The 24,192-nt window shown below is 42.0% G+C and overlaps 1 protein-coding gene across 3 annotated transcripts in view; it reads right to left on the reverse strand.

The window, feature by feature from the left end:
• The window catches only part of LOC125465223 (disabled homolog 2-interacting protein-like), a 669,026-nt gene that overhangs the window by 578,809 nt on the left and 66,025 nt on the right, over window positions 1-24,192 (reverse strand). For all 3 annotated transcript variants that reach the window (XM_048558459.2, XM_048558457.2, XM_048558458.2), the window contains exon 3: window positions 8,350-8,476. In XM_048558459.2, the coding sequence (XP_048414416.1) occupies window positions 8,350-8,476 (127 nt within the window). The remainder of the gene's footprint in view (window positions 1-8,349; window positions 8,477-24,192) is intronic.

A 24,192-nucleotide genomic window follows, 5' to 3' on the forward strand; every position in this document is an offset into this window, starting at 1 on the left:
CTCATGTATGCACCCTCAAATTTCTGTGACCATATGCATGTCCAGCAGTCTCTTAAATGACCCCAATGACCTTGCTTCCACAACTGCTGCTGGCAACGCATTCCATGCTCTCACAACTCTCTGTGTAAAGAACCCGCCTCTGACATCCCCTCTATACTTTCCTCCAACCAGCTTAAAACTATGACCCCTCGCGTTAGCCTTTTCTGCCCTGGGAAATAGTCTCTGGCTATCAACTCTATCTATGCCTCTCATTATCTTGTATACCTCAATTAGGTCCCCTCTCCTCCTCCTTTGCTCCAATGAAAAATGTCCAAGCTCAGTCAACCTCTCTTCATAAGATAAGCCCTCCAGTCCAGGCAGCATCCTGGTAAACCTCCTCTGAACCCTCTCCAAAGCATCCACATCTTTCCTATAATGGGGCGAGACAGAACTGGACGCAGTATTCCAAGTGCAGTCTAACCAAAGTTTTATAGAGCTGCAACAAGATCTCACGACTCTTAAACTCAATCCCCCTGTTAATGAAAGCCAAAACACCATATGCTTTCTTAACAACCCTGTCCACTTGGGTGGCCATTTTAAGGGATCTATGTATCTGCACACCAAGATCCCTCTGTTCCTCCACAGTGCCAAGAATCCTATCCTTAATCCTGTACTCAGCATTCAAATTCGACCTTTCAAAATGCATCACCTCGCATTTATCCAGGTTGAACTCCATCTGCCACCTCTCAGCCCATCTCTGCATCCTGTCAATGTCCCACTGCAGCCTACAACAGCCCTCTATACTGTCAACGACACCTCCAACCTTCGTGTCGTCTGCAAACTTTCTGACCCATCCTTCAATCCCCTCATCCAAGTCATTAATAAAAATTACAAACAGTAGAGGCCCAAGGACAGAGCCCTGTGGAACACCACTCACCACTGACTTCCAGGCAGAATATTTTCCTTCTACTACCACTCACTGTCTTCTGTTGGCCAGCCAATTCTGTATCCAGACAGCTAAGTTCCCCTGTATCCCATTCCTCCTGACCTTGTGAATGAGCCTACCATGGGGAACCTTATCAAATGCCTTGCTGAAGTCCATAATCTTTTGTATCTTCTGACAGATGGTGGAACAGAGTAGAACCGGGGTGGGAGAGGTCTTTGATTATGTTGGTTGCTTTCCCGATGTAGGGGCAAGTATAATTGAAGTCAATGAATTGAAGGCTGGTTTGCGTGATGGGACTGGGCTGTGTTCACAACTCTAGTTTCTTGCCATCTTGGGACAGCAGTTGCCAAACCACACTACGATGTATCCAGATAGAATCCTTTTTATGGTGCATATATAAAAATTGGTAAGAGTTCTTGTGGACATGCTGAGTTTTTGGGTACTGTACAAGGGATATTGCCTTTGTTTAAAATTTGTAAAGGAATGTTTTGGGATGAACGGGATTATACTTTTATCATGTGTTTAAAAATCTTTGTATTGTTATAAATAAATAATTTGGTTTATACTAGTTTTTGGTTAACAAACTTCTGTCTTATTGTTAAAACAAATGTTAACATTGTGTGTGTTTTGGTCAGTAAGGCCACCTAATCGCAATTAAAACATGATCTGTCAGGCCAGATTTCAGTCCGAGATCTGATTTGTCCAGTATTAAAATAACTGGGATCATAACAATACAAAGACAGACTGGCTACAACAGGTCTGTGGTTAGGGATACTGAGGTGAGTAACTCATCTACTGGATGCACCAAAGCCTGTCCAAAAGTCAGAAATATGATGGAGTACTCTTTACTTGTTTGGATGAGTGAAGCTCCAAGAATACAGAAGAAGCTCAATGCAATCTAGGACAAAGTAACCCACAGAACTGTCATCCACCAACTTCAACAATCATTCTCTCCACTATCACCACATAGTCATAGCAGAGCATGCCGTATATAAGCCCAAAACGAAAAACCAGTAAGATTGACATCTGAGCCCATCAACTGACACTGGTCCATCAATCACACGTTCACTTAATTGGCAAATGTATACTTTTAAAATTAAACCACTGCAGTCAAATAAGTGGGAAGAGAGTGGAGCCATTCCACCCCACCTCAACTAGTTGAAACAAACAATTTCCACATAGCACCATCTCAGCATAATTATCAAGTCCAAGAGGATGAAAATTAAATGTAAAACAGAAACAAACAGCGCCCATTGCTTGGCAGAACAACTTAAGGTAACAAGTTGAGGCAGCAGCCTTCCAGCAGATCAAACGTGACATGCAAAGACAAATCTGAAAAATAAGGTACATATTGTGGGAAGAGAAAGCCAGCGAGAGCGATCAAAACAATATGCTGACCATCATAACATGCAAAAATATTTTAAAACCACCAGGGCCATGTACATAACAAGTTCAAATGGACAAACCACGCCCCCAGCTTCATGACAACTTATTCTTCAGAATGGGAGATAAATCATGCAGTGGGAACTCTGGCACTCCAGCTTACACAAAGAAAATCCTGCCCTGAATTGCCTATCTGAAATGCTCTCAGGCAGTATGTCTTTTGATTTCCCAGGAAAATACACTCATTGTTGCCAGTCAAATCCAAGAAAAAAATTTTGAGAACGCAGAATTCTTCATTGCATTAAATCAACTTGATTGAAGCATGTGGCTTAACATGTCATGAGACTTTTGAGTATTGTGCTACAAAGATTAGGATGTCCAAGAAACTTCATCACAACCTAATTACTTCATTATGATATAACCACAACGGTCTTGAGGCGAAAGATCAGAAACATATGCCTCCTCAACACAGTACAGTATATTCATTTATTTTCACTTTATTTATGAAAACAGTGAAAAGTGTGTGTTGCCATAATCTAGCACCATTTTAAATAGAGAACTTAGAAAGTTCATTCTTTGTTCCCTCCACAGTTCCTGGATTTCTGAAGGGGCGACAGAACAATGCCTCTGAAGCCACATGGAGCAGGACTAGATCCACAGCGTCTCTGTCGCTGAAACAGCGCCTCCATCGCTGACACAGTGCCCTACTGCCACCACAAGGGCCTGAGACAGGACACACCACACTGCCCATATTCATGCATTTATCCAAATGCCTCTGAAAACTTGGTAACTGTCTCGATAACAAAGTGTGAAGCTGGATGAACACAGCAGGCCAAGCAGCATCGCAGGAGCACAAAGGCTGATGTTTCGGGCCTAGACCCTTCATCAGAGAGCAGGGATAGGGAGAGGGAACGAGAATAAATAGGGAGAGAGGGGCAGGCGGAATGAAGAAAAGAAGATAGGTGGAGAGGGGAGTATAGGTGGGGAGGGGATGTCAGCCCAACGAAGACGGACATGTCAAGGAGGCGGGATGAGGTAGTAGGTAGGAAATGGAGGTGCGGCTTGAGGTGGGAGGAAGGGATGGGTGAGAGGAAGAACAGGTTAGGGAAGCGGAGACTGGCTGGGCTGGTTTTAGGATGCAGTGGGGGGAGGGACAAGCTGGGCTGGTTTTGTGATGCGGTGGGGGGAGGGGAGATTTTGAAGCTGGTGAAGTCCACATTGATACCATTGGGCTGCAGGGTTCCCAAGCGGAATATGACTTGCTGTTCCTGCAACCTTCGGGTGGCATCATTGTGGCACCGCAGGAGGCCCATGATGGACATGTCGTCTGAGGAATGGGAGGGGGAATTAAAATGGTTCGCGACTGGGAGGTGCAGTTGTTTATTGCAAACCGAGCGGAGGTGTTCTGCAAAGCGGTTCCCAAACCTCTGCTTGGTTTCCCCAATGTAGAGGGAGCCACACCAGGTACAATGGATACAGTATACCACATTGGCAGATGTGCAGGTGAACATCTGCTTAATATGGAAAGTCATCTTGGGGCCTGGGATGGGGTTGAGGGAGGAGGTGTGGGGGCAAGTGTAGCACTTCCTGCGGTTGCAGGGGAAGGTGCCGGGTGTGGTGGGGTTGGGGAGGAGTGTGGAGCGGACAAGGGAGTCACAGAGAGAGTGGTCTCTCCGGAAGGCTGACAAGGGTGGGGATGGAAAAATGGCTTGGGTGGTGGGGTCAGATTGTAGATGGCGGAAGTGTTGGAGGATGATGCGCTGTATCCGGGGTTTGGTGGGGTGGTATGTGAGAACGAAGGAGATGCTCTTTGGGCGGTTGTGGTGGGTGGGGGGAGGGGGGTGTGAGGGATGTGTTGCAGGAAATGTGGGAGACGCGGTCAAGGGCGTTCTCGACCACTGCGCAGGGGAAAGTTGCGGTCCTGGAAGAACGTGGACATCTGGGATGTGCGGGAGTGGAATGCCTCATCCTGGGAGCAGATGCGGCGGAGGCAGAGGATTTGGGAATAGGGGATGGAATTTTTGCAGGAGGGTGGGTGGGAGGAGGTGTATTCTAGGTAGCTGTGGGAGTCAGTGGGCTTGAAGTGGACATCACTTACTAACTGGTTACCTGAGATGGAAACTGAGAGGTCCAGATAGGTGTGGGATGTGTTGGAGATGGCCCAGGTGGACTTGAGGTTCGGGTGGAAGGTGTTGGTGAAGTGGATGAACTGTTCGAGCTCCTCTGGGGAGCAAGAGGCAGCGCCGATACAGTCATCAATGTAACGGAGGAAGAGGTGGGGTTTGGGGCCTGCGTAGGTGTGGAAGAGGGACTGTTCCATGTAACCTACAAAGAGGCAGCCATAGCTTGGTTCCATGTGGGTACCCATGGCCACCCACTTTGTCTGTAGGAAGTGGGAGGAATCGAAAGTGAAGTTGTCGAGGGTGAGGACGAGTTCAGCTAGGCGGATGAAGGTGTCGGTGGAGGGGGATTGGTCGGGCCTGTGGGACAGGAAGAAGCGGAGGGCCTTGAGGCCATCTGCATGAGGAATACAGGTGTATAGGGACTGGATGTCCATGGTGAAAATGAGGTGTTGAGGAGAATCTTGGATTCTCCAGCATCGTGAGGGGTATAGACAGGGTGGATAGTAAAAAGCTTTTTCCCCCAGAGTGGGGGACTCAATTACTAGGGGTCATGAGTTCAAAGTGAGAGGAGGAAAGTTTAAGGGAGATATGCGTGGAAAGTTCTTTACACAGAGGGTGGTGGGTGCCTGGAACGTGTTGCCAGCGGAGGTGGTAGACGCAGACACGTTAGCGTCTTTTAAGATATATTCGGACAGGTACATTGATGGGCAGGGAGCAAATGGACACAGACCGTTAGAAAATAGATGACAGGTTAGACAGAGGATCTTGATCGGCGCAGGCTTGGAGGGCCTAAGGGCCTGTTCCTGTGCTGTAGGTTTCTTTGTTTCTTTGTTTGTTTCTTATCTGCAGTTCCCATTATCACTGATATAACTCCCCCTCCCATTCCTCAGACGACCTGTCCATCATGGGCCCCCTGCAGTGCCACAATGATGCCACCCGAAGGTTGCAAGAACAGCAACTCATATACTGCTTGGGAACCCTGCAGCCCATTGGTATCAATGTGGACTTCACAAGCTTCAAAATCTCCCCTTTCCCCACTGCATCCCAAAACCAGCCCAGTTCTTCCCCTCCCCCCACATCACAAAACCAGCCCAGCTCATCCCCTCCCCCCAATGCATCCCAAAACCAGCCCAGCCTGTCTCCGCTTCCCTAACCTGTTCTTCCTCTCACCCATCCCTTCCTCCCACCTCAAGCAGCACCTCCATTTCCTACCTACTACCTCATCCTGCCCCCCTTGACCTGTCTGTCTTCCCTGGACTGACCTATCCCGTCCCTACCTCCCCACCTATACTCTCCTCTCCACCTATCTTCTTTTCTCTCCAGCTTCATTCCGCCTCCCCCTCTCTCCCTATTTATTCCAGTTCCCTCTCCCCATCCCCCTCTCTGATGAAGGGTCTAGGCCCGAAATGTCCTTTGTGCTCCTGAGATGCTGCTTGGCCTGCTGTGTTCATCCAGCTTCACACCTTGTTATCTTGGATTCTCCAGCATCTGCAGTTCCCATTATCACTCAACTATACCTGCCTCCACCACTTTCCCTAGCAGTTCATTAGACTTACGAACCATTACGTAAAACAAATTGCCCCTCATATCCTTTAAAACCTTTCTCCTCCCACCTTAAAAATATGCCCCCTAGTTTTGAAGCTCCCCACTCTAGAGAAAAGACCTTTGCTATTCACCTAATCAATGCTCATGACTTTATAAACCTCTGTAAGGTCACCCCTCAACCTCCTTCGCTCCAGTGAAAAATGTTCTAACCTTTCCAATCTACTTTTCTATCTCAAACCCTCCATTCCTGGCAACATCCTATTAAATCTTTTCTGAACCCTCTCTAGCTTAATAACATCCTTCCTATAACAAGGCAACCAGAACTGCACATAGTAAACCAGAAGTCATCTCAGCAAAGTCCTGTTCAACTTCAACATGCATTCCAACTCATATACTGAAAGGTTTGAACATTGAAGGCAAGTGTGCTAAACACCTTCTTCACCATCCTGTCTACCTATGACAGAAATTTCAAAGGGCTATGTATCCCTAGGTCCCTCTAATCTGCAACACTACCCAGGACCCTACCATTAATTATAGAAGTCCTGTTCTTGTTTGTAATACTAAAATGCAATACCTCACAGTTATCCAAATTAAACTCCAACTGCCATTCCTTAGCGCACTGAACGAACTGATCAAGATCTCTTTGAAATCTTAAATAACCCTCTTCACTGTCCACAATACCACCAATTTTGGTGTCATCTACTGACTTATTAATCATGCTCCTACTTTCTCAGCCAAGTCATTTCTAAGTGACAAACAGAAATGGATCCAGTTCTAATCTCTGTGGAACACTGCTGGTCACAGGCCTTCAGTCCAAAAAAAAACTCCACTACCAGCACCCTCGTCCCCTACAACAAAAGTAATATTGTATCCAACTGGCAAGCTCACCCTGAATCCCATGCAATCTAATGATACTAGTTAGTCTGCCATGCAAAACATTGTCAAAGGGCAAGTAACCAGCATCTACCGCTTCATTAAAAAACTCAGTCAAGTTTGAGAAACACAATTTCCCATGCACAAAGCTATGCTCACTATCCCTAATCAATCCTTACTTCTCAAAATGTATGTGCATATTTTCTTTTAGAATCACCGACAACAACATCTCTACCATCAATTTCACACTCGCACATATATAGTTTCCAGGCTTCTGCTACAGACTTTTGTAAACACTAGCACAAAATTAGCCACTCTCCAGGCTCCAATACTTCATATGCTCTTTATAGATGATTCAAATATTTATGCTTGGCACCAAACAATTTTCTCCCTAACTTCTACAATGTCCTAGGATACACTTGATTAGGTCTTGGAGATTTATCTACTTTTATATTTTTGAAGACCCATAGCACTTATTAGATTTAAAAATTATTAGCATTGTCATGCAGTTCATTTGACAATTTTGTCTGTTATTTTAATGCAGGTAATAATCAGTTCATTTTAAATGAATTGGTTAACATTACTAAAAAAAGACAAAGAAATGTCATACATATGTCTTAAATATCAAATGTTAAACAGCATGAACTAAACATTTTGTGAACTTTTACAGTTTGCACAAGATGAAAACATGTAATCCGAAAAACTGTCGACAAACAAACAGTCACAAAAAATAGAAGTATACGCAAACAAAAATTATGTTCAAGACAATAGTCAATGGTCTGTACAAATAAATTAAGCCACAGTGGCTTAGAATTATCTGTTTAAATTGAAAGAGACTTTCTGTTGCTCACAATACATGAAAAGGTCACAGAAAGCACGCAAAACTGTGGCTCCCTTCAAACACCACTGTCAGCTTCTTCAAGACTAAATCATTGGAAAGGGAAATTTAAACTGGCTGTCATTTCAAAACAAGAATAACCGGACGTCAATTTCCACTGTTATCCACATTTAGAAAAACCATGTTCACAATGGGCAAATAGTGCATCATAGGAAGAAATCAATGTCATTTCACCGCATCAAAAGCTGCTTAAACTGCTATTTAAAACAGACCATTTGTTTCTGTTGTTACAGTGGAGGTGATATTTTTATTTTGAATGTTGACATGGAAATCTTGCCTGGGCTAAAACAGTTGTACTCTATAGCCTCTCCACACATACAGCCTGTGCCCAAATACAAGTCCATAACGCAAATTGTTTTGACCTCTTGGTTTCAAATAAATTCAAAGTATGAACAATAAATGTTTTACAAATATCAATTATATCTACTATTAAATCAAATAATGCCAATAAAAGAGAAATTGAAATTTGATAACTTTTCCACAAGGATTTAATCAAAACTGGCAACCTCAAACAGACTTTATTAAAACTGGAACTGGAACAGCTATTATTTCACTGAATAGGTATCCTCAGCAAGATACAATTGACAATATCAACAACTCACCATGCTCCTCTGATCCAACTGGTTGACATTCTGGAAACTGATTTTCAGCAGGAACACTAACAGTTCGACGTAGTAGCCTTGCCCTACATGACTCTGCTCGCCGTTCTTGCAGCAGCAATGGATGAATCTAGAAAGAAAAAGACAGTCTTATTCTCCTGTGGGTTTGAAGAATCAGTGTCCATAAACATCTTGATTGGAATATCTTCTTCATTAGTCAACTGTGTCAATAAATTTTTACAATACATGGGGGATTCATTGGGTCTTTATCTGCCTTCATGCAGTCAACGCTATCAAATGCATCTAATGCATATTAATTACAGGTAGGTCATTGAATTTGATGTATCAGCTAAAAGGAAACTCAAATCTGAAGTGTCATATGAAAAACGAACGTGCAGACAACAGCTGTCTTTAATTATTCCTTTATCAGCAGGCAAAATATAAAAGTTTAAACTATGAAATTATTAGTGCATATATAGTTTCTGGTTAGTATTTGCCTCCATGTTCAGTTATATCAATATTTACTGGCTTTTCATTTTAAGAATGATGAGGAAACACGAATTCCTAATTTTCACTCCAATTCTTCTTGATTTTCTGTAAATTCACTCCTGAGATTTTAGTGTCAATGACCAGGTCAGCAAATATTGCCCCTCCCTAACTGCCAGTGAGAAACTGATGGCATGTCGCCTTCTTAAACTTCAAGAGTCCATGTTGTGAAGGTATGTCCCGAGTGCTGTTTGAAAGGGAGATCCAGGAAATTGACAAAGAATAGATAAGGGATGCCACCAGTGTTTCGATCAGGATAGTGTGAAGTTTGGATGGAGACTTAAGACGTGGTTTTCCTTTGCATCTGTTTCCCTGATATTTCTGGCCATACAGTTCACAGGTTTGGAATGGGTTATTAAACAAGTCTTGAGAGTTGCTGCAGTCTTGGTCAATCATTCTTACAAAGCTATTTCAGAGGACAATGAAGAGTCAATCACATTGCCATCAGTCCAGTGTCACATGTAAGCTAGACCATGTGAAGATGGCAGGTTTCTCCAAAACTCAACAAAATTTCATGATCATCATCATTGAGACAAGATTCAGATTTTATTGAATCACCTGCTATCATGGGATTTGAACACGTTTCCAGAGCATTAGTATGGGTTTCTGGATTGCTAATTCAGGTAACATTATTACTACACCACTGTCTCCCCATAAACATACACAGTAATGGGCAGGCTATACGTAGTCAGGAGCTAGCCACAAGATGCGTGTCCTCTGTCCAGCTCAAAGGCTATTGATTTTATGGCTTTTCATAAATTAAGCTTCTAGTCAATGGTCAACCTGAAGACCTTGGAGGTGGGGGATTCAACTGTATGTTGAATGTCAAGGGGAAATTATTAGATTCTCACTTCCTAGGGATGTCATCACCAGGCATGTGTTGCAAATGCTACTTGCAAATTAAAGGCAGAAGCCAAATGTTGTTCAAGTCTTGCCAATTGCAGACAAAGATGGCTTCCAACTGAGGATCTCAGGCAATCAGCAGCAAATATCCCAAACCAAAACCCACTGTATTGAAGAAATGATCATTTATGAAGCAGCTAAGATGATAGGGCTTAGAGCACTATGCTGAGTAACTCCTGCAGTAGCATTCTGGGACTGATAAGCCTCCAACAACCATAACCTTTATACTGGGAATGTCTCCAACCAGTGAAGACTTGTACCCCCAGATTCCTACAGACTCCAGATTTGCCAGGCTCCTGGATTCCACACTCAGTCAAATGTTGCCTTCTTGATGCCGGTGTGAAGTTGTAATATGTGGACTATTTTTTAATATCATCTGCTGATTAAATACCTCAGGCTTGCATTTGAAAGAAAACAACTCTGAATGAGCCAGAGCACTGTCTTAAAATGACTACAGAAGCCAAGTGACCAGTAAACCAGCCAAAACACAAGCAAATTACAAAATGGACCCTAAACAACATCTCAAAAGAGAGAGATTCACATTAAGAAAAATAAAACTGAAATTAGATAACTTTCTACAGGAGTAGTCAGACAAGAAAGGAACTACATCAAAACCCATCATGTAAAAAAATGGGTACAGAGGTCCATTATCCATTTCAATGGCATCTTGTTAGTTGTCAAAAGCTATGATTATGTCCTTGAGGCTGAGTGGCTTTAAGCATAACATCAAAACATCCTTTTGCATGAAAGGGAGAGCAGTTCTCACAGGCTCAAACCTATCTGTAAAAGTGGGAATACAGAGTTACGGAAAATTGTTTTAAAAGAAAAAAAAAGGAACTTCAGCTGAGTTTCTGCAATCACTGGTATAAGGACTGATTGGAGCTTAAGAACTGACTTCAGAAGAACTCAATAAAAGTATATCAAAACAAACACTTTCACTTTCTAATTCAATACATCTGTCTGGTTTGTTCCTGTATAGCATTAAACAAGTTCTAGTACATGTCGAATTGCAAGAAAAGCAACCAATACTTAATTCATCCCTCCAGACTTGGACATAACAGTGTTGAGAGATAATAGGAAATGTAGATGCTGGAGAATCCAAGATAATAAAATGTGAGGCTGGATGAACACAGCAGGCCCAGCAGCATCTCAGGACCACAAAAGCTGACGTTTCGGGCCTAGACCCTTCATCAGAGAGGGGGATGGGCTGAGGGTTCTGGAATAAATAGGAAGAGAGGGGGAGGCAGACCAAAGGTGGAGAGAAAAGAAGATGGGTGGAGAGAGTATAGGTGGGGAGGTAGGGAGGGGATAGGTCAGTCCAGGGAAGACGGACAGGTCAAGGAGGTGGGATGAGGTTAGTAGGTAGATGGGGGTGCGGCTTGGGGTGGGAGGAAGGGATGGGTGAGAGGAAGAACAGGTTAGGGAGGCAGAGACAGGTTGGACTGGTTTTGGGATGCAGTGGGTGGAGGGGAAGAGCTGGGCTGGTTGTGTGGTGCAGGGGGGGGAGGGGACGAACTGGGCTGGTTTAGGGATGCAGTTGGGAAAGGGGAGATTTTGAAACTGGTGAAGTCCACATTGATACCATTAGGCTGCAGGGTTCCCAAGCGGAATATGAGTTGCTGTTCCTGCAACCTTCGGGTGGCAACATTGTGGCACCGCAAGAGGCCCATGATGGACATGTCATCTAAAGAATGGGAGGGGGAGTTGAAATGGTTTGCGACTGGGAGGTGCAGTTGTTTGTTGCGAACTGAGCGGAGGTGTTCTGCAAAGCAAGTCTCCAAGCCTCCGCTTGGTTTCCCCAATGTAGAGGAAGCCACACCGGGTACAGTGGATGCAGTATACCACATTGGCAGATGTGCAGGTGAACCTCTGCTTAATGTGGAATGTCATCTTGGGGCCTGGGATAGGGGTGAGGGAGGAGGTGTGGGGGCAAGTGTAGCATTTCCTGCGGTTGCAGGGGAAGGTGCCGATTCGAGAACGCCCTTGACCACATCTCCCGCATTTCCCGCAACACATCCCTCACACCCCACCCCCGCCACAACTGCCCAAAGAGGATCCCCCTCGTTCTCACACACCACCCCACCAACCTCCGGATACAACGCATCATCCTCCGACACTTCCGCCATCTACAATCCGACCCCACCACCCAAGACATTTTTCCATCCCCACCCCTGTCTGCTTTCCGGAGAGACCACTCTCTCCGTGACTCCCTTGTTCGCTCCACACTGCCCTCCAACCCCACCACAAAGAGGGTGGCCATGGGCACCCACATGGGCCCCAGCTATGCCTGCCTCTTTGTAGGTTATGTGGAACAGTCCCTCTTCCGCACCTACACAGGCCCCAAACCCCACCTCTTCCTCCATTACATTGATGACTGTATCGGCGCTGCCTCTTGCTCCCCAGAGGAGCTCGAACAGTTCATCCACTTCACCAACACCTTCCACCGAAACCTCAAGTTCACCTGGGCCATCTCCAGCACATCCCTCACCTTCCTGGACCTCTCAGTCTCCGTCTCAGGCAACCAGCTTGTAACTGATGCCCGTTTCAAGCCCACCGACTCCCACAGCTACCTAGAATACACCTCCTCCCACCCACCCTCCTGCAAAAATTCCATCCCCTATTCCCAATTCCTCCGCCTCCGCCGCATCTGCTCCCACGATGAGACATTCCACTCCCGCACATCCCAGATGTCCAAGTTCTTCAAGAACTGCAACTTTCCCCCCACAGTGGTCGAACGCCCTTGACCGTGTCTCCCACATTTCCTGCAACACATCCCTCACACCCCGCCCCCGCCACAACCGCCCAAAGAGCATCCCCCTCGTTCTCACACACCACCCCACCAACCTCCGGATACAACGCATCATCCTCCGACACTTCTGCCATCTACAATCCGACCCCACCACCCAAGACATTTTTCCATCCCCACCCTTGTCTGCTTTCCGGAGAGACCACTCTCTCCGTGACTCCCTTGTTCGCTCCACACTGCCCTCCAACCCCACCACACCCGGAACCTTCCCCTGCAACCGCAGGAAGTGCTACACTTGCCCCCACACCTCCTCCCTCACCCCTATCCCAGGCCCCAAGATGACATTCCACATTAAGCAGAGGTTCACCTGCACATCTGCCAATGTGGTATACTGTATCCATTGTACCCGGTGTGGCTTCCTCTACATTGGGGAAACCAAGCAGAGGCTTGGGGATCGCTTTGCAGAACACCTCCGCTCAGTTCGCAGTAAACAACTGCACCTCCCAGTCGCAAACCATTTCAACTCCCCCTCCCATTCTTTAGATGACATGTCCATCATGGGCCTCCTGCACTGCCACAATGATGCCACCCGAAAGTTGCAGGAACAGCAACTCATATTCCGCTTGGGAACCCTGCAGCCCAATGGTAGCAATGTGGACTTCACCAGCTTCAAAATCTCCCCTTCCCCCACTGCATCCCAAAACCAGCCCAGTTCGTCCCCTCCCCCGACTGCATCACACAACCAGCCCAGCTCTTCCCCTCCACCCACTGAATCCCAAAACCAGCCCAGCCTGTCTCTGCCTCCCTAACCTGTTCTTCCTCTCACCCATCCCTTCCTCCCACCCCAAGCCGCACCCCCATCTACCTACTAACTTCATCCCACCTCCTTGACCTGTCCGTCTTCCCTGGACTGACCTATCCCCTCCCTACCTATACTCTTCTCTCCACCTATCTTCTTTTCTCTCCATCTTCGGTCCACCTCCCCCTCTCTCCCTATTTATTCCAGAACCCTCAGCCCATCCCCTTCTCTGATGAAGGGTCTAGGCCCGAAATGTCAGCTTTTGTGCTCCTGAGATGCTGCTGGCCTGCTGTGTTCATCCAGCTTCACATTTTATTATCCTGGGTACAGGAGACTGTTGTGTCACTGTGCACAAAGGAACCTGGCAAAAGCATGCAGGTCAAAGCTGCCTGTACTCCAAATGGATTTCTGAAAACCTGAAATGGATTCCAAGTTGGTCCAAAAACAACCTTGATGGTGCAGTGAGGCTGGCCATTTGTCAATATTAGCTTCAGCGGAGGACGTGTGAAAGAGATTGCTACCATTAAGAATTCGAGGACACATCAAAGAGACATTAAACACAGACATGGAGTGGCAAGCAGCATCAACCAGGAACTGCGCCAACTTTCAAGACAGGAACTGTCACTTTCTAGTTTCTCAGGAGAGGAGGGGAAAATTGTGAGCTGCGTATAATTGAGACAAGATTAGCTAATAAATTAAATGAAATAAGGTAGATATTGCTATGACTTATATTTGGAAACTGGCGTTGAAACAAGGGGAAAGAAAACAGAATCATATAGCACGGAACCACGCCCTTCAGTCCAACTCATCCATGCTGACCAAGATGCCCAAACTATCCTGGTCCCACTTGCCTGCAATTGGCCCATATGCCTCCAAACCTTTCCTTTTCATTTATCTGTCCAAATGTCTTTTAAATGTTGTAACTGTACCCTCATCTACCACTTTCTCTGGTTGTTCATTCCAGATACTACCCAACGACTGGGTGAAAAATTTGCTCCTCAGGTCACTTTTAAATCTTTCTCCTCTCACTTTAAAAACAGGCCCAATAGTTTTGAGCTACCCCACACTCGGGAAAAGACCTTTGCTGTTCACCTTATCTATGCTCCTCATGATTTTATAAACCTGAACTATATCCCCTTAATCTCAAACAAAACATTCACAGGACAAAGATGACAATACAGTTGGTAGAGATACTCATGTAGGCCAATTGTCTGAACTCAGAAAGGACAAAATGGGATCACTTCTCAATTCCTAGAGCTTTCTGTCAAAGTGACTGAAATACTGAACGTCAGTGATCAGAAATCTTCAGACTAGACTTCAATTCAGATAGAAATTCAGTTAAACTCTAGTCTACGGACAGAAGTAACAATTCAGCTTTTAGGATTTATGAGGCACTCAGAACGTACTGATGTTTTCGAACTCTCCAGATATTTACCAAAAAAAGTGAAAATAAATCTTGATGGAAGCTATTCAGGGCTTTTCCTTCGACACCCATGTCCAGGTATCCTGGAAAAACTGAAACCAACTCTAGAAGAGTGTTGTTAATTAACCTCCAGTTTGTAGGCTCCATCTCTTCCAAATCACATTTGTCTAGCAAATAGAAGTAATAAACCTCACCTCTTAAAAGCTTTGCTTATCTCCCTTCTAAAGTTACTTTGTTTTTAGTAACTAGCAATTAAGTTACATCCCACCTTACTGTTGCAAAATTCCAACAAATCAAATGTTTTTTCAAAATCTTCATAAACCTTTTTTTTAACCTTGAATATCCAAATAGTTCTACATTACAGTTTTGTACCACTTAAATATAACATATTCCCAACACCTGCCGGTTACACTTCAAAAGAAAAAGGAATTGTCAAACATAATTTCCCTTTCATAAAGCAGTGCTGACTGATTAATCATTTTCAAAATGCCGTGTTATAAAATCCCTAATAGTAGATTCTTTGCATCTTTCCTACCACTGACGTCATATTAACAAGCAAACAATTCCCTGTTTTGTTACACACTGTCTTGCAGAAGCTATAGCTGTATCTGTCAGCCTACAGTGATTGAGAGAATTCTGGAAGAATGACCCATGGTGATTGCAGCCATCTCTTTTAAAATCGTAGGATTAGGCCACTAGTTTTAAAGGAATTGTAATTTTTCAGCCCCATTAATAATAGTTTTTTTAAATGTACTGGAGAAATTAACTATTTTAACTCCTCATTCTTAGTTTCCCACCATCTCCAGCATATTCATTTGCATCTTCCACTATGACGGCAAATTTTTTTACAAAGATTTATAATCTGCCATTTTCTTATTCTCCTGCCTCCGCCTGAAATGGACCTACATATAAAGTCACTTTTCTTCAATTTTACTTGCCTATTAAACCGTTTACAACTCCAGCTCTTATTTTCTTTTCAAAAAGAAAGTTTCCTCCTATATTGTACTTTTTCTCTTCATCAACTTCTTGATCATCCTTTAGAAATTTCTAAAAAAATCTCCTTCATACTCAATAATGTGTCTACCTTTGAAATTAGTCAGTGATAGCACCACTTTCAGCAAGTTTATTATTGGATTCAATATCTTCTCACTACATGTTAAGTGTCAAATATTGTCACACGAGGCAATGATTTACAGGCAAGAAGAAATAACTACTCAAATACATAATTAAATAGTAAAATGAAGCATAAAAATGGGCAATGTCTAGAAGTACAACGCAGATAAATATACCTACAGGAAATTAGTTATTAACCTTGTCGGCAAGGGCTTCAGAGCAGACAGTTTTTGTTTGCAGACATCCCAATTCAGCTTCTTGTGATCAAATATTCATTTATCCAAAAACAGAAAATTACAGACCGCACAAGTGCTGACAGATGAGTCCTAAGCTTTCAAAATTTTTTGTTTTCATGTGAATATTTTCAAACCAACCTGAAAAATTTCATTCAAGATAATAGCAGCAAGAAAGTGGACAATAAATACAGTGAAAACTATTTTAAGCATAGATCCTTTGTATATCTGTGATATTTATTGAACATCTAATGCAAGCCTTCAACACCAAAAGGAATATACTCTGCTAAGGAAATTAAAAGACCAAACTGATTTGCTTAGGTAAATAATATTAGTTTGACTTAACCATAACCACACAGCTTGAAATCATAATAATCAAACCATACCACAGCATAAGACATTAATGACTAATATAATAAAAGACTGCTACAATACAATGGAAATAATATCTTAGTAGTCGTCCATTTTAAAACCATTTGATAGGTCATTCAATAGATAACTGCAGTGACAGAATGCGTAAACATATGAACTGTGCAACATATGCAAATCCCAAAGACTGTAATAGTTGTGTAAGGAACTACTGCATCAATGTATTGAAGTTCAGAATGTTCAGTTACAATTTACTTAGATATTGTCAACTTGGATCTGGAATTGGAGTAGAAGGATACAACTTTTATTATTGTCTTATCTGGTGTGTTTTGCTTAAATACACAGATTTGTATTTTAAGATTTATTCACATAATTCATATCTTTCACCTACAAAGTTGGGAACTGGTACTTCAAAATACTGCAGCGTTCTTCAAAACTGGATATCACTATCCAGATGGAAAGCATTACTATGAGATCAAAGAATCAAGATTGACTCTACTGACAACATACCGCTACACTAAGCCTTTTCAAATTCATGTAATGACTGAGTCTCCATTCAAAAAGTGAAAAAAACATTAGAAGCATTGTTATCTAAAATCATTGGCCACTGTATTGCATTTTTAATAGGACATAGACAGTGAAAAACCCATTAGCATGAGGAAATTTTATTTTCAGTACAGCAACACATTACAGGATTTCTCACAGTTTTCAGTGACACATGTTTACGATGGCCTCATCATCCATGTGAATGTCCCTCATTAATTAAGATGTTGCACAAAATAATCTCTTTGCAATATAATTTTCACATTGCTACCAGAAGCAGAAATGGGGCACAATAGTGGTCAATAACCTCAAACTTAAAAACTTATGCAGATGGCCCATAAATTTAGTTATTAGTAGTTAGATTAAAAAACGATGGCTTAACATTACCTTTCTGGAAGTTCTAGGGAAGGACACTCTTCATCTTCTTGTCCTAGCTTCAACTTGAGAGACCCTCCAGTGTTGATTCTAAATCTTTCTCTTCTGTGCCTAAAGAAGTGGCTCATATTGACGTTTGGCTCTAAATCAACCATGCCATCTAAAAATTAGCACCTCAAACAATACTGCAAGTGTACATAAATTCCGGAATGGTGATTAAACACTTGACTATACAACTAAATGAAAGGACCTAAATTAACACGTATTTTCCAGTAGAGGGCACGGATGAGCAATGACATATAAAAACTAGTTTCTGTTTCTATCGCTAGACTGAAAATGTTTCAATTCCATTGCAAATCAGTTCAGAAGCAAAACATGATCTTCACACTGTGAACATCTCATTTCAGACATGGATCTTTAGCAATTAAGACATCAGGGAATGATCTTGTTTGGCTTGTATTTTAGACAAGTGAATAAAAAGGTCAGCAACAACCTGTTTCATGGAATTATGATATTGAAATCTGCATTTTCAAGTAAACAATATAGCTTTTATTTTCTCGAGTAGATACCAGATTCATCATCTGTCAACTTCATATTTTGCTGTTGTCTGTTATGGATGGTCATTCTTTGATGTAATGGTTGGCCAGATGAACCAACAGAAAGAGAGAGCGCACATGCGAGAGAGAGGGCACGTAAGAGAAACCGACAGATAAATGCCTCTGTCTACAAGCTCTGGAAGTTCTTTTGCTCCCCCAGCTTTTTAACACTTTTTATCGACCAACAGAGAGGGCAACTAGCAAGCAGATCTTCATGAACTTGATCAATTCTTTGTGAAGCTCAGTCTCAAATTCTCCCTCATACTGCTTCATACAGCAATATAGTATTGCGCTGCTTAATAATATACAAAAATCGATTTTCAAGTTGTAAAACTCTCCTGGTACTTCAGTTATAGCAATCCAGCTTCCAGTTCAGTTTATAGTTCTTAAAACAAAAATAGGTGCTCTCTTACAAAAAAATCTTTCACATCCTTTTTAAGTTAATCACAGATGTTGGATTCCCTTGAACGTTCTCCCTTTTTATTGGAATGTACATATGGTGTTCCTTGAAATATCTCCTTAAAATATCTTCCATGGTATGACCTACTTCTCACTCAAATTTTCAATTTCACTGTAGCTCATTCTGTTTTCATCTTAATAATCAATGTTTGCTTTGAGCGGTACTGACCTTGTAAAACATGCATGAGGAGAAAAAGTAGAGGGAATGCAGCTCAAACCTGCCCTTAATTAATTTTAAAATACTATTCTCGGACCCATTCTTTTCACCCTTAGACTGCACATAAAATTCAATCATTATGATTACTGCTACCAAGGGGGCCCTTCTCCATGAGATCATTCATGATCTCAATGTGAAATATCAAGATTAGTATACCCTGCTCCCTGGTCAGCTACAGAATGTGCTGTTCAAAGAAACTATATAGAAAATATTCAATGAACTCCTCATCTAGGCTACCTTTGACGTCAGAGCAGTTGGGTTTAAGATAAAAACCTGACGGGCAAGGTCAAGATCAAGCTCAGTCAGAGCGAAGCAGAACAAACCTTCACTGAATCCAGAAATGGAGTTCCTGAGGTGGTGACAGATTGCAAGAAGTGACGTGGGATAACGCATCTAATTGGGTTAGTAAGTTCAGGTGAGCACTTGTACTGTTTTTATGAGGTCTTTATTTTGGAGTGATAGCTTGTAAGAGAGGAAGAGGCCTAGAGTAATTAATATTGTTTGATTTTTAAAAGAGCAATCTAGGAGTTTAAGTTAAAGGGGTGAATCAAGGAATTTGAAGTCCCTGGTATACACCTCCTGCTCGACATGGAAAGTCAGGGGCAGCTCCAGTGCTCGGAGGCAGAACATGTTCAAGAAGCAACTCCAGCTGCAGCTCTTGGAAATCCATGTTTCAGAGCTGGAATAGCAACTGAAGGACACTGTGGACCATTCGCAAGGTTGAAAGCAATGTAGATAGCACATACAGAATTGTGGTCACCCTACAGACTAAAAACCCATAGGCAGGGATGGAACAGATGACCATTACACAGTGAAAATGAACTAGATAGACAGAGATCCTCAGTGGCTAGGCCCTTGCAAAACCGCTATGTTGCTTTGTTGTTGTTGATGGGAATTGCCTCCGAAAAGAAAGCAGCACAGCCAATTACGTTGCACAACAATTGTCTCAGAAGCACAGGAGAAGTGGAGTAAGTGGGAGAATTCCAATGGTGACCATAATGATGCTGTAGCTTTAAGATTTTATTTTGCCCTTTTTTTTGAAAAAGGGGGATTGAACATGAGATGTCGAGCAGCCTGGAATGAAGTGGACAGCTTGAGGCTTTGGATTTTTTTAAGAAGTTGGAACAATACAAGTAGCCTGAAGGGGTGTGATCAAACTCTTCACAACAGAAGCTGCTGGGGTTGTGAAAAGCTGCCACGTCGCTCTTTATTACAGCTGAAAGCTGAAGATCTCCTTCTTTCTTTCAGAATTGTCTTTTGATGCCCTTTCCTCCTAGATTGGAAAATCACATGCGAGATAATTTGTTTTTGCAATGTGGCTTTTATCAAAAGGTTGTTTATGTGATATTACTGTATTGGAACAGTTGATTAGTAATAGTTACTGTATCTATTATTTTGTTAAACATTCAAACAGTGTTACAGCAAAGCCAATTCTTTTCTTTATTCTGTTGTTCTATTTTAACTATGCCGTATGAACAAATAGTGTTTTGCTTCACATCGAGTAGCTTGACTGATCAAATTGCATTTGGAACACAGCACCTTACTTTTATCTTTAAAATAAGGTATGGAAAAAGTCTCGGCTACTTTCTTGATATATTTGCAGTGGGCGGGTGGGGGAGGGGAGGCTCTGGTCTGGCTAAAACACCACCTCTAAATTCTCCACACGTTCCTTTGCAGTAGCTCCTGAGAATATAGTATTGGTCTTATGAGAGGGGCAAACTGAATGAAAATCAGTAGGGAAATGGTGTTGCAGAAATAGTTGAGATTAAAGGCTAATAAATCCCCAGGGCCTGATAATCCACATCCAAGTGCCACTAGAAATAGTGGATATATTGGTTGACGTCTTTCAAGATTCTATAAATTCTGAACAATTCCTATGGATCAAACTGTTGCAAATACAATCACACTATTAATAAAGAGAGAGAACACAGCCAATAAGAGACCAGTTAGCCTGATATTAATATTGGAGAAAATGCTAAAGTCCATAATAAAAGATTTAGAAGTACTGCACTTAGAAAACAATGACAGGATTGAACTCAGTTAGCATTTATATAAGAAAGAGAAATCAACTTCTTGACAATTCTACTAGACTCTTGAGGGGATGCAACAAACACAGTTAATAAGGGAGAGGGCAATGGATGCTGCTTACTTGGATTTTCAGAAGGGTGTTGATAAGGTCCCATGTGAGATTATCATATTAAGGTAAAGCAAATGAGTTTTGGGGTAGAAAAATCCCTATTTACGTCTGAGTGGTAGTCAGTGACTAGTTGAGTGCCATAAGGATCAGTGGTTCGACCCCAGCTTTTCACAATATATGTTAATGATTTAGATGAAGGAAACAAACGTGAGGAAAATGCATAGATGCTTCAGTGCACTTTGAACAAGTTCAGTTTGTGGGCAAATGCATGGCAGATGAAGTGCAATATGAATAAATGTGAAGTTATCCACTATGATACAAAAGACAGAAAGGCAGTTTATCTGTATAGTAACAGACTGGGAAAGGGGGCGATGGAATTATGGCACATATCATTAATAGATCTAATCAGGGATTCGGCGGAAACTTCTTTACTAAGATAGTGATTACAATAGGAAACTCACTCCATAAGCAGTTGCTAACTCAAACAGCATGTATATAGTCAGGGGTTAGAGAAGGGTGGGATGATGCATGTGCAAAGCATAATTACTGGTATCAAATTGAATGGCTCGTTTCGGTTCAGAACATTGCTTATAATGTTATGCAAGATACTGCTGACAAAAGGCACTGAAACATTTGTGCAACAAATCTAGCATTTTCTGACACTACTCAAATTAGACATTTTTACAAAATTTGATTATGTTAATTTAGACAAGCTAAAATTCAAAACTAATGCCACTATGGATGGCATTTTGCTTGCAAATGATCCAGTTTGCAAGTAAATAAAAATAAGTACAGTGTATTTCCTATGTGACCTAGCTACTATAAATTTCTGCACACAAGTTCAGAAATTTAAAATACAAGATAAAAATCTAAGCATTATTAGTTGCTTAAAAAGGAGTTATAGCACTAAAATGTACAACAAACAGCATGTTAATTTAAAACTTGATTTCATTTAAAATCTTTAAAAAAAGCATCCCAGCATGTTGTTTATGAAAGAAATGAAAAAAATCTGACACCAGACAGAAGGACTAACAGAGGAGAAGACCAAAAACTTAATCAAAGAAGGTGGTTTTAAAAGGAGGATCTTAAAAAGAGGAAAGATAAGTAGAGAGACAGAGATGGTTAGGGCAGTGAAAGTCAGTCAGTAAGAGAGCAACTAGGGGATACATAAATGGCAAAAATCAAGGGAATGAATACAGCGTAGAGATTCATAATAGCAGAAGAGGGTGCAAAGACAGAGGGATAAAGGCCATGGAGGGATTTGCAAACCAGGATGAGGACATTTTAAAATTTTAAAAAAGTCTTTCTGAAGCAAGAGCCAGTGAAGGTCAGTGAAGACAGGAGTGATTAATTACTTAGACTTGCTGGGAGTTGGGATGTGGGCAGTCTGGATGCCAAATTTATATAGGATGGAAGACGGGAGTTTGGCCAGAAGTACACTGTGACCCAAGTGGAAGGAATGCATTGGTAATCAAGCTCCACTACTCTACAGTTGTTACAAATGTATAAATGAGTAAATGAATTCTGAAGTTGGTTAAGTTGCCTTACTTTGACTGTTATCTAGGATAAAAGAAACGCACACTGGGCTTTACCGATTAACAAAAAAATTACAAAACAAATTTATCCTTTAACAAGTGGCACAACACATTATTATCCATTGCTATGCAAATTGAAACCATATCTCCTTTAAACTCAAATACGCATAAGTTCATTCATAAATAGGACAAACAGCTCACGAGTAGAGATAGGCAAAAAGAAGGAACAAATTCTATAGATGAAGACTCCAAGCAAAGGGTGGAATTAATTCACTTTGCCCACACAGTTCTTTTGACAATATATTAAGTATTTTCAATTGCAGAACAAGAGCAGACCCTCAATTCAGTAGGCAGTCAGTTGAACTTAGGTGTTTACTCACATTAAAAGTCATTTCCAGAGACAAATAATTTTTTTCTGCCCAGAACAACAAAGAAAGAGACCAGTCTTTGCTTGCAGGCTTTCCAGAGATTCGGGCTCAACAAACTCTTTCTAAGGTCTAAGGTCTGTGACAAATTGTAACTTTCAAATCCAAATACTGCTTCTAAGCAGGCTTTCAGTGGTCCTCCAGCATTGATTCACAGTCATTACTCACATTCAGAATCAGCTATATAACAACAATGAGCATGTGCAAGTTGTGCGGGAAGTCTTAGAAAAGGAAGTGATGATTCAAAAGAGGTCAAATGGGTTTTGCCATTTTGACTGACTACAGCAGCAAAACTGAGAACATTATAATGAGAATTTCTTCTAATGCAACACCAATATTTATGTATTTTTGAAGGGTTACAGAAAGCGTAATTTATTTTCTTGATCTGAGAATAGAAATTAGTGCAATTCAACTCATGTTATGAAGTGTATAATTAAAAGTATATAATTCTACCTTTAACTGTAACCCGCTTATATAACTCGCACACACACCAATCTCTTAGTTACTGCTTAAAGCCGGAGCTTACAAGAGATGGTGAGGGATAATGAACAGGCTTTCTGCACGCTTTAGGTATTTTACTGGAGAGAAAGACATAGGCCACCTACCCTTTCAGAAGTGCAAAGGCTTCTGCCAGTATCACTCACGCCACAAGGTTTTCAGCTCCCCAGGCGCCCATCAGATTGTTGTCAGACTGATAGCCTTGACCATATATAATGTATCAGGGCTCTACAAAACAAATCAGCTACCTGTTGCCAGCCAAATCTCACTTTGTACACATCCCACAGATGGATGTATATACATATACAAGCCACACTCACACCCCCTGGCTGTTTTAACCAGCAGCAGTATGCACATGATTTGAAATGAATTTGGTAACCTATTTTTAAAAATTACAGCAATCCCTTCTACAATACTTCGCTATTTATAAAAGATAATTCTTCCTCCATTTCAGTCCACAATCAAAAATATAATAAAAAAGGGTGGCCTTTTATGACAGAAACACAGAAAATAGAAGTAGGACACTCAGCGTTTTAAGCCTGCTCTGCCATTAAATACAATCATGACTGATCATCCAACTTAACACCCTGTGCCCACTTCCCCTTACCCTTTAGTCCTATAAACTATATCCAACTGCTTTTTTGAAAACAATGTTTTGATCCCAACTGTTTTTTGTGGCAGAGAATTCTGCAGACTCACCATGTTTTGGATGAAGATATTTCTCCTTGTCTCAGTCCTAAATGGCCTACCCTGTCTTCTTAAACTGTGACTGGACTCCCTGCTCATTAGGAGTATCCTTTCTGTATTTACCTTATCTAGTCCTGTTAAAACGTTATATGTTTCTAAGCGATCACACCTCATCCTTCTAAACTCCAGTGAATACAATCCTAACTGATCCCAGCCTCACTCCCTACATCAGTACTGCCATT

Source organism: Stegostoma tigrinum, chromosome 29 (assembly GCF_030684315.1).
Source record: "Stegostoma tigrinum isolate sSteTig4 chromosome 29, sSteTig4.hap1, whole genome shotgun sequence".
In the NCBI taxonomy this organism is placed as follows: domain Eukaryota; kingdom Metazoa; phylum Chordata; class Chondrichthyes; order Orectolobiformes; family Stegostomatidae; genus Stegostoma; species Stegostoma tigrinum.